Source organism: Maylandia zebra, linkage group LG2, assembly GCF_041146795.1.
Source record: "Maylandia zebra isolate NMK-2024a linkage group LG2, Mzebra_GT3a, whole genome shotgun sequence".
In the NCBI taxonomy this organism is placed as follows: Eukaryota; Metazoa; Chordata; class Actinopteri; order Cichliformes; family Cichlidae; genus Maylandia; species Maylandia zebra.
In genome coordinates, this window is record NC_135168.1 from 38,730,231 (window position 1) to 38,747,452 (window position 17,222).

The window sequence follows — 17,222 nt, forward strand, 5'->3', positions numbered from 1 at the left end:
AAATGCACGATATAAATTGAAGGTTGTTAGCCTTCCATTCAGTAATATGCAGAAGCTGATTAGATATTCTCCAGCTGGCCAGCGTGCAAAAAGTGTCATCGCGATCCTTCCTACTGTTTTCTGGACCCGTTTTACTTTCATCTTTTTGGCACTGCTCTTTCTTTCTCGTCATATTTCCTTACCAACATCTATCCATCCATACAGTCATCAATCCACCCGAACCAACCAATTGCCAATTAACTTGACAATTATCCTGTGGGAAGCCATGCAGGCAGAACATGTAGACCCTGCTGATTGGAAGGTTAAAACCCAGTACCTTCTTACTTTAAGGTGACAGAGCTACCCGACAGCATGAGACATTTCATTCTATATAACAGATAAAAAACGATGGAGGTTTGAGTACACCAGGGCTGGCAGTCTCACTCACTTTCTCCCGCTCGGCCCTCTTAGACATCTGCCTACAACATGGAGTGGCTCTCTGCAGGCCTCTGTGCTTTGTTTTGCTGTTTTGGGGTTTTGCAACTCCTTTAATCAACTTGAAGAGCACATTTGCAATCGACTAGGTTACAGGATGGGCCCCCTTTTCTCTTCGACCCGTCTGTTTTTTGTCATTTTCTGAGCTGCGCTGGCTTTCCCTGCTGTTGGTTCAGCAGTTCTCAAGTGACCCACACCGAAACCAACATTTTTCACTTGAATCCCTTGCTGTCCTCTTGTGCCAGTTGAGGGTAACAGCGCATTCATTCCTACACTTGAATAAACAAAAATTACCTTCATAGTCTCCTTCTCTTCAATTCAATAACCACAGCTGCAAGTTTTGCTGCATCTGAACTAGACCCTGGGAAGCAAAAAGTTAATTTTAAGAAACGAAAACGGCCACAGGCGAGGAGTGTACTATTGTTTGGTGAGACCGGCAAACTGCCCATGAACTCACCACAGTGCCATATCAGTTTCAGCGTGCACAGCAACACAGTTGTGGTAGGAGGGTGGGAGAATGTGGATTTGGAAAGGGGGGGTGTTGGAGAACTTTGTGGCCGCTAACTTACACAAAACAGATGAGGCCAGGAGTAGACTTGCTATTCTGGGACTTCTTTAGGTAAGCCACAGCATGCTGGCAAATCCCAGAAAAATGAGAATAGGGGTTCATTGCCATTTGCTGTGTACACCCTTACCCCTTAAATATATGTATAGGATTCCACATTTACAGGTTGGAGCTACACAGTTTGCAATCTGTCACAGTGTTGTGGTTAAAGAGTATGATGGGAGTAACAAAGCCACTGATGACTGAGGTGTTCTAAGTGGCTGCAATGCTTGTGGTGTAACCTTAGTTTGACAGCCAGAAGGGATGGAGTAAGAGGAGATCTACAGTGGGGGTGGGAGGGCATTGTTTTGTTGAGTCAGTGTGGATTTGGCTCTTGTACAGTACTGTGCAAAAGTCTTGAGTCATCCATCATTTCTTCATATTTTACAAGGAAAATGGGAAATACGTGCAGTGATTTATTGAAACGTCAGCAAACACATGGAAATACTGACTTAAATACAAGCCTGAAAGTCAATATTTGGTGTCGCCACCTTTATTCTTCACACAGCCTGAACTCTCTTAGGCAGATTTCTTGTCATTTCTTTAAGCAGTCTTCAGGAATAGTTCTTCAGGCTTCTTGGGGAACTTTTGTTCTGTTTTCTGTCAAGATGAGCCTACACTGCTTCGATACTGCTGAGGTCTGGGCTCTGAAGAGGCCAATCCATGACTGATAGTGTTCCACTGTTTGTTTTTCTATCCAGGTATGCTTTTACTGGGCGATCGTGGCTCAAGAGTTGGGAGTTCACCTTGTAATTGGAAGGTTGTCGGTTCGAGCCCCTGCTTGGACAGTCTCGGTCGTTGTGTCCTTGGGCACACACTTCACCCGTTTCCTACTGGTGGTGGTCAGAGGACCCGGTGGCGCCAGTGTTCGGCAGCCTCGCCTCTGTCAGTGCGCCCAGGGTGGCTGTGGCTACAATGTAGCTTGCCATCACCAGTGTGTTAATGGGTGGATGACTGAATGTGTAAAGCGCTTTGGGGTCCTTAGGGACTAAGTAAAGCACTATATAAATACAGGCCATTTACTGCATTTGCAGTGTGTTTGGAATCTTTGTCATGCTGACAAATGAAGCCATTGCCAGTCAGAAGCTTTTCAGGTTTTTTTATTGCATGGAGGATCAAAATCTGACTCTACTTTGCATTGTTCATAATGCCGTCTGTTTTCATGAAATCCTCAACACTGCTGGCTTAATTGCAGCTCCGCTGTGTTTTACAGATGGCTGTAAACACTAACTGCTGTTCCTCTCTGCTGACCTCCTCCGTACATACTGACGATGATCTGAACCAAAAATGTCAAACTTGGACTCATCACTCTATACGACATGTTGCCATTTATTTTCAATTAAGTTCTTGTATAATTTACCTCAGCCGTTTTAACTGTTTTTCTTTCTTAAGAATGGCTTACTGACAGCCACCATTCGACTGAGACCATTTCTGATGAGTCTTCAGTGAATGGCTAGATGCGTCTCTCAGGTCCTGTGCCAGGTTTGCCTCAGATTTTTTAAGAACACACCGCACACCATGCTGGGATATGCCAAGTTTTTAGCTAAGAGCTCTTTAGAAATCACCTTGCTAGTTCAATTTTAGAAATTTGAACAAATGGTGTTTTTTTTTTATCGGTCAGGTAAAAGGCCTGCTCTGAAAATAACTGAAAAAGCAGTCAATGTCCACAGAAGAACTTTGAAAGACCTACAGACAGCCTGGAGAACTGTTGCTCGAGACAAGTCTGGCTCCTTAGAAGCCAAATGTAAAGAAACGATGGCTAGCTCAAGAAGAGGGGTAGAGATAAAAAGATGCTCTTACTGGCTCTCCGGGAAGACCACGAGGTCCATCTTTTCCAGTGTTCCCAGGGGGGCCACGGGGACCTGGAGGACCTGGGGGACCGGGAGGACCAGCAGGTCCAGCCTGACCCTGATCACCCTGATAAAAAAACAAGAAGAGGAAAAAATGCAAAAATAAACTACCAACTACAAACTTGTAATAAATACATTATTAAGTACACACGATAACGTAATATATTAAAATAAAACTCCTTAAACGCCCCCATTAACTGATTTGTTTTTGGCAACAGAAGCAAACACTGACATGCCAGCGACCTGTTAAGGTTATACGGCAAACATCAAAGAACTACCCCTCAGCTTCTGCAGCTGTCTTTGTGGGCAGTCAAGGTGTATAATCCTTAATCTGTTTATTTATTTGCCCAACATTTATTTACAGTTGCCTTTCTCTCCACCTGATAAACATGACTGCAAAATTCCCTCGTATTTTAGACCCCGTCGAGTTTCCTGAGAAAAATATTTGGTTCTTTATCTGCTAAATGCTCCACATATGTTTAACAGCTAGTTGAGAACACTGTTTGCTGTTTGGTGCTTGAGAGGAAACGCGGGGGCCTACAGTTTCTTTCTCTTTTTGACGCAACGACTGCCAGGAAAGAGCAGTGAGAGAGCAGAGAGTGAAAGTAAGAAAACAGGGAGATAAAAGACTCTCCAAAGTTCTGTAGAGCTGAGGGAAACTGCAGAGTTGGGTGATAATTATCTGTGTGTCACTGTAAGCCACGGATCTCACAAACACATTATTATTAAGAAAAGCTTTAAATATGCTTTGTGCTATGAGCAGAAATCCCTCAAACTTAACTTGCAATTACTGGCATGCAGCTGGTTAGTTAGTGTGGTTTTGTACCAGGGCACTGGTAATAAAGGACAACAGCAGGAGGAACTGGCCAATAAGAACAGTTTTTATCTGGTGAGTTAGACTGACATTTCAAACAAATCCATGCTGGCAAAACAACTTCATTTGTAAGTGAAAAATACATCTGATCACTGGATTTATACTGCGTGCCATCTTTTTTTACTGAAAATTACCACCATCCCACTGCCTATTTAGGCTAAATTAGGCACCAGTTTTGTCTCCACTTTGATGCTATTCTCCCATCCCTACAGACATGTGGTGCATTATGGTTTGCTTTGTCAAAAACACTTTCATGAAAATGATATAACCAGTGCCTTAAAGCAGACTAGAACCTCATTCCTATGCACTGATAATTATTATGTCCCTGTTAGGCTCGAGCTTGAACCAAAGTGATGAAGTGATGTCGACACTGAGGAGTAAGATTAACGAGAACCGCACATTTCTACAGTGTGGGTGGCTCATCTTCCAAAGATGTTTTCCTATGTTTCAAAATGCTTTGGAGCTCTGAATATAAACACTTTTAATTAATCATTCATGGCAATACATTTTTAGTTGACCAAAAGACAAGAAACACGAGATCAATTTCATGCAACATGACTGAAGAATGTGGAAAAAGTGGGAAAGAAGGGAAGACGCTAGTCAGAACATGAAAAGGAAAAGCGGGTTAAAGTGTTAAGGAAACAAAAGAAAAAGCACACATGCCTTTTAGTTGTGGTCTACCTTCAGAAAGAGTCTCTGAAAGCTGTTGGTCGGCTCTCGAGAGAGAAAGCCGTGGTCAGTTCTGGGGAAAACCATCTACGATGCAAAGAGGTGCACCAGTGATGAAAAGAAAAGAAAGGGGAGAAAACAAGGAGAGGGGATACAGAAAAAAGAGAGAAGAGGACATGGAGTGGATTAAAGTGAGTGCGAGAAGAGCGTCAGTTACATAAGTTGGAAATCAGAGGTCCGCTGTTAACCGTGAGTCCAGAGTTCATGAAAACAAATGCTGCAGGAAAAACAGATAAGAGTTCAACAGCCTCTTAAGCTCTAAGCACAAAGAAAGGAGGGAAAAACTGCAAGAGAGGTGTTTTGCTCCTCTGTCTGCAGGGATAGCGGTAGCTCGGCAGTCCGACAGCAGTTCTCTAAGAGGCACAAACCTTAACAGTGAGAATCTGATTACTGTGCAGGCTTGCATGTGTGCCGTACATAGGAGGACCCTGAAGAGAAGAGGAAAAGGTGAACAAGATAGCGCAGCATTACAGTCATGTTTGCAGCTGTTTCAAATCGAATTATATATGCAGTTAAAAACCCATCAGGTGCAAATAAAATGCATCATCGGCAAATCGTGAGACAGACATCCGTAAAATCTGCAAGTAAGGCCCAATAGCTGTCTTTTGACCCTTGAAAAATCATTTTGGAGTAGTGTGTGTGTGTGTGTGTCTGTGCGTGCACAACATTTAGTGCCTTCCGATCATTCCCACTGTGACCAAACAAAACAGTGGTGGTTTGGCTCTTTCCAGTCAACACAGTAAATGTGTTGATTGTCTGTCAGGCTGAAAGGAGCAGAGTTTTCCTGCTGCCGCAGAGCCTGGAGCACTGTGTCGCTTCTTTGGTTCAGCTCCCTCAAAAACACAAGGGAGGGAGGGAAGGATGGGGAGAAGATCTAAGGGGGGGGGGAGTGACAGAAGAAGAAGAGCTGCTAGAGAAGGTTCTGCTAACAGGCTCTAGTGAGGGCTGGATGGCTGAGGTTTTTGCACCACCGCAGACTCCACCTCCTCCTCTCTGGGCCTGTGCACCCCTCTCTGCCCACTGTCACAGTTGCTTATTCACACCGTTCCCACCATGAAGACCACTTATGCATATGCTCCTTAAACACTGCATAAGAGAATAGACTGTTTCATGGTGGGTTTCCCCTTTACATTGTTCTCATCAGACTTAAGGCTGATACTAAGACAAATGGCCATTCATCCCTGGAGGCCCGTCTCACTATGGCCTGTTTGCAGATGCTCTCAGGGAGGCAAACTCAGGATTTGGCAGGGGATCAAACTCTCATCAGAGCTTGTCTTTCAATACAGCCCCCAGATGAACCTAAACATGCAGTGACAATGTCCTCCGTATGGATTTGACTGTATGGAGGCTTGGGAAAAATAGCTACCAGCTTTACTCCACTCAACAAAAAGTTGCTTTGGAGAAAGACGCAACACTATACATGACCTTTTTCTCACATCATTTTGGTGGTTCTTTAACATTTTGTTTTAATAACCCTGTTATCCTGTTTTGGTACCCTGGTCTAAGACCAGAATCAGCCTGGAAGAGGCACTAAAAGTGATGGACTGACAGGAAGCGGCACATTGACGGAGATTTGCGGTTGCTTTCTGTTTTCACACATACGCTTATCTGCCCGTAAAGGTCAAAGCTGAACCTTTGAATACAGTTTTGAAATCCCAGTAAGGTGATAAATGAGCATATTTAATGACCTGAAGACAATCCGACTGTTAAAAATAGTACTGAGCAAGCAAGAGATTTTTGTTTTCTAACCCATCTACAGCCGTATCTGTGACAACCTATATGAGGGAGCCAAACCTCATCCACATCTACAGTAGCTTTAGGAGCTGTTGGGTTTGATTTGAACCAAGCTTGAGGTTTTTGGGGCTGCAGATTTGTCCAGGGACATCAAAGCTGCAGAGGCCTGGGCCAAGTGCAATATTTATCATTTGGAATAACTATGTAATGCGAAATGCCAAAGGAGATTTAATTCTTGCACAAACTATCTGAAAGGATAGGTGGGGAAATCAAATGGCTTACGCCTTGATAGAAATCAGGAATTTCTGTAATTTTTTGAACCGCATCATAAATACTGTTCCGTTGAGTAGCCACATCATATTTACTCTCCATTTAGCTTTTGGTATAAAACAGTAGCCAGTTTAACTCCAATAATCGTAGACTCTTCTGTGATTCCATTACTGGGGTTCAAGTCATAGGAGATGTACTTCCACATTTGTAATCTACAATCCATGCACTACCAGACCTAGGATAAGCAGTTGAAAATGGATGGATGGACAGATCGAAGGATATTGGTGGTAATAAACACAAGAAACGAATGGCTATGAGAAGATTTTAGAGCCATTAGAAACATGCTTGTAACACATTTTCATGTTCATCCCCACTTTAAAATTCATGTGAAGAAGCGGCTTTATGTGGCATTCTGATCTAAGCGCTCTAAAAAAAACCATTCATGGGTATGTGACCTCTTTAAAGATTTGAAACTGTTTACCATGTAAAGAACAGAGGTTTTATTTTCAAACCACACTAAATGAAATGGGAGCTCTCATGGAGGGAGGAATGATATCAGATGAAAAGGCAGCACTGACAACATAGACCAGATGCAGGGTGAGGTTTCTCTGTAATGTTAAAAAAAAGTAGCTTAGCTTGGGTAAGAGACGGGAGCTCTGGCAGGTTTAATGTTTGCTAATAACGTCATTTCTCATGTCTGGCTTTGGCTTTGGAGATGGGCGACTCCAACCTTGTGTGCTGTCAGTGCAGTTGTGTGTGGGGAAGCCACACTGGGTAAACACACGTTTGCTTTTGGATTATTAAAATGCTTTGTGTATGCGTTTTATAGACAGACCGAGACTTTTATCCTTATTTATCCAGATTTTTCCCGCATTGTGATAACAAATAAACCGTTTAGTGGTTTTCAGTTGACATAAACACTTCAGTCTCCCTGACATTTGATTTTCAGTTTGTGATAGCAGACTAGAAACCAGCTGAGGAAGCTCTACAGTTATAATGAAGCTAAAATACATTAAGCTAATTTCAAGCATAGCTTTTAAAACTGGTGGTTCTGTCTCACAAAAATCATATAAAAGGAGTGTTACCACTCATCTCAGACAGCAGCCAATTAGCATACAGACAGCTCTGCATTGGGAAAACTGTAACTCTGGCTCTACTTAACAGAATTTCTATTTACTGACTTAACACATTAAAGCGTTGCTTCACATGCAATAGCCAAATTTCTAAAATGTCAAGCGTCTGTTTTTCTCTTTAACTTCAATAGGACTGTGTAAAAGCCTCAAGTTACCCGTCATTTCTGTAGGAATCACCTCATTGTGGCAAAAATGATATTTTATGTCTGTCAAACTGTGTTACCTTTGGCAGTTTTCATCGATTCAACTAAAGAAATGTGAACAAATGATGTGTTTTGCGACAGGCGGCTAATAACAAATTGCCTAAGGACACAATCTAAAACTGGTTCTCGGTCCAGTGTTAAGTGGCTTGACAAACAAACAACATCTGGACTGAAAAATGAGTGAAAAGGCAGCCAATGTCCAAACAAAAACTTTGAAAGATCTTTATAAAGCCTTGAGAGCTATTGCTCAAGACCACTTTAACAATAGAAGACAGTCTGGCTCCTTGGAAGCGAAATATGATAAAAATGAGGGTTGGCTCCGGACTTTTGCACAGTACTGTATGTCCTTTGTTTCAGTCGAAAGGAAAGTGCGGCTTATGACCTTTAAAAAGGGTGAATGTTTAAGAAGAACACTAACAGACAAAAATTCAAAATAAAAGGAGAACAAAAACTGGAAGTAAGGTTTAAATGGAAGGTCATTTTTAAATTACACAGAGAAAAAAAACATATAAAGGACAGCATCTTTTCTCCAGAGTCAGCTGCAGTGAGGACATAATTTCCAAAATGTGCATATAACAGCCAAAAACAACATATTTAACCTTCTCTGATGAATACAGAAAACACAGACTTACCCTTGGCCCAATGTCTCCTTGGTCACCCTGGAGGAAAAACAGGAAAATAACAATTGTCAGCAGTTATTAGCCCTGTATATGTGCAGCAGACCAGTTATCCAAAAGAGCTCAGCTACTGTGGAGCAGCGATGACAGACAGGCTTAAAATGGAAGATTTGGTTTTGGGAAGGAAGTGGTTCAAAGGTCATCTGTCTCCTAAACAGCTCAGCGTTTTGACATTTATTGTATAAATCATTTGGTAGGCCATAAATCATCTGACAGCACAGTATCAATGAAGTCGAAATGCGGAGTGCACATGCTGAACACAGCTGATTTCTGATCAACTTTTTGGAGTTCATGTTCTCATCACAGGGCTACTAGCATGATTACATGAAGTGAGCCAATTTTCCGAACCTCAGCTTCATCTGTCAGATGCAATCGCCTCATTAATCAGGCTGATTCCCGCTCTGACAGATGCACTTTAATGCAGTCGCGTTGCCCTCCTGATTCTGCTGAAACGCAGTCTCGAACATATACACACAACCAACCAGCAGCGTGGAGAGAAACGACCACACGACGAGGCTGCTCTTGCCAGCACTTACAGCTCTTACGGTTGCTAAGATCTTAGGCTGGGCAGAGGTTCACAGAGCGGGAAAACATCTGGCTATCATCGAGCTTTGCGGAAGGCCTGTAAACCTGCTTAGTACCTTGACGTGAGAATGTGCAGAGACACATGAGCTCCTGCATAGCTAAATGTAATCTACGGCTCTTTTGATGGACACGCAGCGAAAACTCGAACGTGGGAGGGCGACGGCAAGGTTGTCCGAGCACCTTCTGCCCATAAATAAATGTTCGAAATACACTCGTACAGTGCATTGACTTGTCTAGAAAGGCTTTTGAAATCCATATTGAAGCATACCTTTTCTCCCTTGGGTCCGGATGGTCCCTGTGGGAGGAGGGGGGAGAAAATCAGAGACACTTGGTCAAGATAAATCAGTTATCACACATCACACGCATCTTCAATAGCCCTTCAGAAGGGAGCTTTCAATCAAACGGTAAGACAAGGCAGTTATTCTGCTTAATGGATTCATGGCATTGAGACCGCTCAATCCAAACATCACTTTTGTCTGAGTGTATTTCACAGTAAGAATACCAAATGACTCAAGCTTGTCCCAAGAATCCCTTTTAAGAGTGCTCTTTGAGAGATAAAAGTTTTCTCAGAGATAAAACCTTTGTTCCTCCATCAGTGACTCTTCGGAGCTCTTGAGATGTTTTAGATGAGGAATGCTGAAACGCTAACTAAAAACACGGGGTATCAAACATCCCTGTGCGATCCTACACTGGTGCACGGTCCCCACTTTGTGACAGCTTCAAATCCTCATGAGCTCTATGTATGAGGCAGGGCCTTTGTCCATTTCTGTGGTGAGCCATGTCTCAGTATGCTGCTGCTGCTGCTGCTGGTGGTGGTAAGGAGCATAAGGATGCCAAATGTGAAAGCACAAGCAGCAAACTCACTGCGGGCCCTCTGCGACTGTGACAGGCAGAAGAATAAGAGGTGGAAAGCATCCACTGTCCATCTGTGACAACAATGGACAGATCATACCTCTTAAAGCCAAGTCACCACTTAGGTTAGACCCTTCGCACTCAACTTGTCCCCTCTGTCTGCGTTTCTCAGTCCCCTGGTTCCAAATCTGCCTTGAACCTTTTGAAGGCTTTCGTTCTATTTTGTACCTTCTTCCATAACTTCTTGTGTCTGGCGACAGTTTTATCTTAGAGCTATAAACGCGTTCAAGAGTACAACAGCGAAGACGACAAGCAGTGTGTCAATGTGACTATCTACGCGATGACAGACAGAGCTTATCTCCCGTGCTGCTCGCTCTTCCGAGCGGTAGAAAGCCTTTAACTCAGAGTCAAGCCGCAAATTGTTCAAACAAGACTAACTTTACAGTCAACTTCTTCATTCAAAATGATCTAAAACACAACAAAAAAATATGTTGAATTTCAATAAACTGATTTCCCATCTGGTTTAATTTCATTTATTGTGTATTTTATGTGCAGGAATGGCATTTTAAAAGGGGAAATGATAAAAAAAAAAAATCTTTAGTTTTCCAATTGATTCAAAAAGAAAAAAAACCCAAATGCCAGCTCATAAAAACCTCATTATTAATTTTGGAAACAGAAGTCCCTCAAAGATAAAAAATGTGCTACATGTTTCCCCCCTTTATTATGTTGTTTTCATGCCCCCCACCCTTTGGGTTTGCATGCAACTCTGGTCATGAGTCACGCCTTCTGAGGGTTTTATGCCAGACCCTTGTTGATGGGGAGAAACCTATTAAAGGATACACCCAGCCTCAGGACTCCTTTCACAGGAACAGGAACAGCTTAATGGTGTTTGGAGAGCAACAGCTCTCATTATGCTGCGAGGGGGTTTACATTTCAGCTGATGACTTATGCCTCTTGTGGGTGAGCGCTGCGATGTGCTGAAGGAGGGGCGGAGGGGGCACAATAATGACTTTTTAAAGAGTCTCCGTCTGAAGGTTATAAACTAATCTCTTTCTTACTTTCCCAAATGGTGTGTAACCCATTCGCTCTGCTTCACCTGTTTCCATGCTGCACCTGGGCGTGCCTCTGAGTGCACCAGCATTTCAGGCGCGAGTTGATGGATGGGAGTGCAAAGGGGATTTCAACACTCAGCTCAGCTGAGCCCAGACTACCCCCGTGGCTGTGAGCCATTGGGATGACTTAAGAGGTGGAACAGGAAGTAAGATGGCTACCGGGTTTTTCACGCACTTGCAGTGACTCCTCAGGGCGAGTAAAAATGATTGATGAGGTATAACAAACTCTCACCAGTCTTACAGGACAAATGCAGAGTCCAGCTGGATTTATAATAGGAAAAATCTTTAAATAGGAACTGAATAAATTAAATAAAATAAGAAAGTAAGAATAAGAGGCGTGTGACGATGTACCTGGCTGCCCTTCAGACCTGGTGGACCCTGAGAGGAAAGAAAACAGAGTTAAAAATCAAACTTGTTTCTTTCATTTTGGGCATACTTGACAAATGTGGCTGAGAATACTCACTGGTTTGCCATCTAAGCCAAGTGGACCCTGTTGGGAAAGAAACAAAGAGAAATTATGACCAACACAAAGTCCCGAGAGCCCTGTCGCCACTGAACCACTTTAGGGGCTTCATTTATAAAAATGACTCAAACAGGAATAAGCAGTCGTTTATAAAAAAACCTTACTCTGACAGGGAAATGTAGTGTAGACTTTAGTGATTTTTCTGTCAGTTATGTAAGAGCTATTGCAATTTTGGACACACATGCCTCCACGCCTGCTGTGAACTTTATGCTTTATGATAGGAATTATCAATAAATTGCCAGACCAAAGGTGTTTTGAATTAAAAGCAGGATGCAGTGTTCTGTAATTCATATATCAAATTAGAGACACGTAACCACGGCTGCTTTTGTGTTGAGACGTTTTTAAAAAAGCCAAACACGCTTTTAGGAGGATGAAATTTTTTGGTGCACAATGATCTCATTTCAGAAGGAGTTTGCTTTTCCTTTTCGGTACATGCACTCAAAAAAAAAAAAAAAAAAAAAATTAAAAAATTCTTTGCTGTCTTTAATACGAGGCTATAATTTGGAGTAAACTGAAATATATAAAATCAAAAGTTTATTTATTTAAATAATGAATCATTATGGAAAATAATTTTGGTATCAGCCAATCAATAAAAAGTCATTTTTCTAGAATTCATTAAATTGTGAAAGTTTGACATTATAGTTGCACAACAAAATTACACAGAAAATATCTATCTATATATATCTCTCTGCTAAAGCCTCCTTTGTGCAGGCATTATATAGGTATCTTTTAACAATGAGGGAAAGATGTTATAAAATATAAAATCATGTAGAAAGTATGAGAACTTTTTTATAAATGAAGCCCAAGTAGTAGCGACATGACAGCTTATCTTGTGTTGGGAACATTATATGAATACACACTGGCCCACTGCTTGTTGAGAGTCACATTAAAGCAAAGGCACCTCTCTCGGTAAAGAATTGAAGCCAGAAGAAGGTAAGCTCACACTGTCGTTTTTAAGTGTCGTTTTTGTGCCGATAAAGTTGTGATTAGTAGGCTCTAGAGATTTCACCTTCCCTCAGAGCAATTCCAGCAATTTCCCCTTGTTTGCAGTGTTTATGCTAATTAAACTAAGCCAGGCACTTTTGTCTGGAGCTTATGTTTAACCTGCAGACATGAGAATGGTATCAATCTTTTCATTAGACTCTCAACAAGAAAGAAAATAGGCTTATTTAAAAAAAAGAAGAAGAAGAAAAAAGTGCTCCTTTAATTACTGGTTTAATAAGGCATAATGAGCCAATAATTATACTTGCAGGTCACCCGACCGAGTCTGCTGTGAATAAAGCATTGCTTCAAAACACTGAAGTCACTATTTGTTTTCAGTCCACGGACAAGACAACCTTTCCTCGGCAAGATACCCTACACCAGCTGTTACTTATTAGTATTTCAGAATGTTTTAGTCTTGTCTCCATATCGCTTATGAAAAAATGTAAATTGTGTTAGTGTTGGAAAAAGCAATTAAGTGGATTTGTAGAGGCAAACATTTCAAGAGAGGACAGCAAAAATAACCGAAACTTCAGAGTGAAAAAGTAGGAAAAAGAAGGTTTTTCATTATTGTATTTAAGTAAATGTGTAGGTCTATGTATATCCTGCCCAGTGTGTGTGTGTGTGTGTGTGTGTGTGTGTAACAAGTAACATTCAGATAAAGGCTCCCAGGCTATGTGCTGTATAATTATATTACTTGAGTGGACTTGTTCCAGTTGCATCAATTTGACACACACCCCCACATCTCCTGTGTGTGTGTGTCTTTGTGGTGCTTAGATTATACAACAGGCAGTTAAGAAAGTCTATTCATCCACTCTCCAGCACTGAAGCAGCAGTTGGAGATGTCCACTTTGTTTACCTCGATAAAAACAACTAACAAGCAGTCACTGAACTTCCTCTATGCTCAGTTCAAAGGCGCTCAAATCTTTGGATTACTTAAACATGAAGGAAGAGCCGGCTCTTGGATCAAACTTTCCTGACAAACACTTATATGTGATGTATGTGGTAAGGGCTAACGTTGACTTCCTGCCGCCTTCCTTCTTAACAACCCTACTCTATGTTAAGCTAACTGTTTTTACAGGGTCCCTTAAGTACTGGCTTGCTGTTCACAGTCCTGGTGGCTTTCCAGGGTGGAAACCATCATTAACAATAATCACTTCTGGCCTTGGATGGCGCACACAAGTCTTGGCTTTTTTCATGATCTCCTGATTTACCAGCCCCACGGATGCAACCCTACCACAGTCTCATCTTGGCCTGCTTTGCTGGATGGGCAGTAGGTACAGAGAGGGAGCGATACGTGAAGCTGCTCTCGTTACCCGCTCATCTGATCATTTACTGCTTTGCTTTTGCCTCATAATTTGTCAGCATGGCTACAGACTGCTGTCAAACTTGAAAGCAGCCTGTAAAAGAGATTTATAAAAAAGCATAAAAAGTGCTTCTTTACAGAATGTCTTTTTGATTAAGGAACCCTTGTGAAGTCAGCAGTAGGTAGCCGAGACCAGGGTGGAACAAATGACTGGGACCAATTGGACGGCAATAATTTCACAGAACAGGACAGGCTGGATGTCCATCGCTCTATTAAAAACAACATCCTGAGTTTCCCATGAGAATTTCAAATGTCCCTCTGAGTTTTCCGAGGCTACATCCCTACATGCACACTAAGCTCTACCATGTATACATACATCTATGCAGGGACATCTCTGCATCTGGGAGCGTTTATGGGGGTCTGGCTCCTTCAAGACTCGTCAGGATGAGCAGGAGAGGTGAACAATGCGAGGTCAGCGGCTGCTGCACAATCTAAAAGGGACTGATTTATGGCCGCTAACAAGCGACAAAGAGCCTTATGAATTGTGGGTACAACTGCTGCTTGGGTCTTTTTCTTTGCGACGAGATGTGTATGAAAGGTTTATTTTCAGTAATAAAACCCTGTAGCTAATGTCTGACATCGGACTGCTTGCATTAATAAGTAGTAGCATAGAATTTCTACTAACTTGAGGAATTGCTAGAGCTGCCTGAAGCAATATTTCATGCAACGAGCAGTGGAGAGAGCTCTGGTATGTCTGGTAATAAAATACTTTAAAATATACAAGCTTCATTAAATCAGCAATAGAAATAAGAGTCGGTGTTCACTGAAAACCAATGACAAAATGGGTTTAAATAACTATGAAACAAACAAAATCAAAGGGAGTTAGGTACCTTATCTATTGTCTTTTTAAAAAAAAATATAATAGCTTAACTTTAAAACACTCTGCAAGGCATGAAACGTGTGCTGGAATTCAAATAAAACTAGGCTGAACTAAAAAAACATGAGCGATGTGGTGGGTTTCAGAGTGTTGGGGTGAGGGGCTGCTGCTAAATTTCTGCATCTCAAACCACAAACGGATCAGGCTGGAGAAGAAAGGGAGGGAAGGATGGAGGGTAAAAGAACACAAAAGGCAAAAAAAAATAAAAAATAGGAGATTAATGTTTAGAAAAAGTGGGAAAAAGAGCTGGAGATTACCGCCAAAACCTCAAGTAAATGTGGGAGAAAACAAAATAAAGAACCACACTCGCATAAAAAGAACTTGTATTTCTAGTCTGCAGCGCCACATTATCCTGCAGCATCCCTCAGCAGGTAAAACAACAAAAAAAACAGCTTTGACTCACATTCCCATCAATTAGAAGGCTGTTAAACAGATCTCTGGGAAATAACATGGCCTGTAGGAGGGCACATGTCTGTGTTTGCTTATGTGTGAATGCGCGCGTTGATTCAGGCGTGTGTCTGTTTGCATGCGCTCGTCTCTTAATCCCGGTGAAAGAAGCCGCAGGCTGTTTTAGCTGCCTTTACTGTACTCCCTATGGCGCAGACTGCTAATTATCCACGAGGGTGTGATTGTCGAGGATGCAGCATGAAAAGCTGGTGTCTGCACATCACAGCCGGCGTCTCAGCAAGAATCGCACGCTGCTTATGCTGCAAACTGCAGGCTCAACAAACTTTTATGGCATTAAGGTGAAGGTGAGATAGTGAGAGAGCGCTTTCCTCTTTCTCTTCCTGGGATATGATTAATTTTTTCCTCTTGAGGCTGCCCATGAAAACCTTTGTTTAATGTCACCACAGGGACAGAAATCGGTGTTAGCTCTACGTGTGTGCAATTTGTGATACACGGCTCTTAGAAATAGTCAGTGGCTACAAGCAGAACCAAAGCGCACAATAAAGCATAGCAGAGTGCTGTTTGTTTGGGACAGAAAATTGCCAACATGTTGCCGGGTGCCCATCAGGCTTTGATCTGCGCCCTGCAGCCTTGAAGGCTGAACAATGGCGAGCCTGGGCCCTTCTCGCTGATTGAGGTCCGCTGTCTGTCTCAGTGTTGCACTCGCGAATAAACACACTTGTGGCTGGGCATGCTGCACATGTGAAAAGGAGTCAGTTGGTGTGTGTGGGTGTGTGTTTACCCCTCTGCCCTGCTGTCAGCCTGCCTGACTGTGATTATTTGACAGGGGGAAGACTCTTTTCTGAATCTCGCCTTGGCTGTGATTTATGAGAGGAAGAAGTGGCAAGGGTTACATGAGGGGAGAAAACATACATGAGCACGCACGTCTTAGTGTTATGCTTGAGAGACACGCAAACCGCATTTCATTAACACTGTTTATCATACAACTGATGATTCTCTGGAAGTGGGCTGCTGCACTCTGATGAATTCAACATGTGTATGCCACCTAAATGAAGTGCAGCTCATGTGCACTCACACTGCACACATGCATGCAGTTTCTTTAACAGGTCAGCAGTGGTGGATGAAGGGATCCAATGTTTTTTCTACCAGTATATATTTTTTTAATTCCAATATTTTAAAATTGCAATTACAACTTGGATTCAGGATCAATTCCCATCTGTGGAACAGAGGACTTGATCTTCACCCTTGCAAACTTCTGGATAATTCACAGAGGTTTGAACATTGAAGCTAGGTGTGTTTTGGTGGCTTGGAGAATGGTTATGAGCACCTGTTGGGGGAACTGCAGGAATACGTGGTTGCAAGTCAGTTGTCATGGGCCATCATGTCCTCGTAAAACCAAGTGTATCCACTTACTCTCTGCAAAGTTGGGCCTGTTTTCACTGGAGTTTAACTCTGCTAGGATTCTCTCTTGTCTTTAGTCCTGTTTGAGATATTCATGGACAGGATCTCAAGGCGTAGCAAGGCTTAGGAGGGCATGTACTTTGGGAACCTGCAACCTTCCTCATGTAGATGATGTGGTTCTGTTGGCTTCATGTATGGGTAGGACATTAAAGAGGATGGACCAAGCGATGGAATTCAAGCATCTTGAAATCTTAATCATGAGTAACGGAACGTGGAGTGTTACATTGACTGTTGTGGTAAAGAGAGAACTGAACCGAAAGTCGAGGCTTTTCCAAATCATCAATCCATCTAAGATCCGACCCTCATCTATGGTCACGGCGTAAATGACTGACAGAGTAGGGCTGCAAATACAAGCTGCAAATACATGAGTTTCCTCTGTAGGATGGCTGGACTCCGCTTTAGACCCACTGTCAGATGCTACACTGCTGCTGCGGGTCCTGGGTTCCTCCTGGTGGACAACAATAACTGGACTCATGAGCCGTCATATGCAGATAGTTCCTGGAGGATGA

At 42.4% G+C, this 17,222-nt stretch overlaps 1 protein-coding gene across 1 annotated transcript in view; it reads right to left on the bottom strand.

Annotated features, from left to right (window-relative positions):
• Positions 1–17,222, bottom strand: part of col23a1a (collagen type XXIII alpha 1 chain a) — a 129,924-nt gene that overhangs the window by 10,784 nt on the left and 101,918 nt on the right. Inside the window, exons 6-11 of the mRNA XM_076877317.1 lie at positions 11,561–11,587; positions 11,449–11,475; positions 9,402–9,428; positions 8,504–8,530; positions 4,900–4,959; positions 2,879–2,995 (exon numbers count right to left, since the gene is read on the bottom strand). Coding sequence (XP_076733432.1) covers positions 2,879–2,995; positions 4,900–4,959; positions 8,504–8,530; positions 9,402–9,428; positions 11,449–11,475; positions 11,561–11,587 — 285 coding nt within the window. The remainder of the gene's footprint in view (positions 1–2,878; positions 2,996–4,899; positions 4,960–8,503; positions 8,531–9,401; positions 9,429–11,448; positions 11,476–11,560; positions 11,588–17,222) is intronic.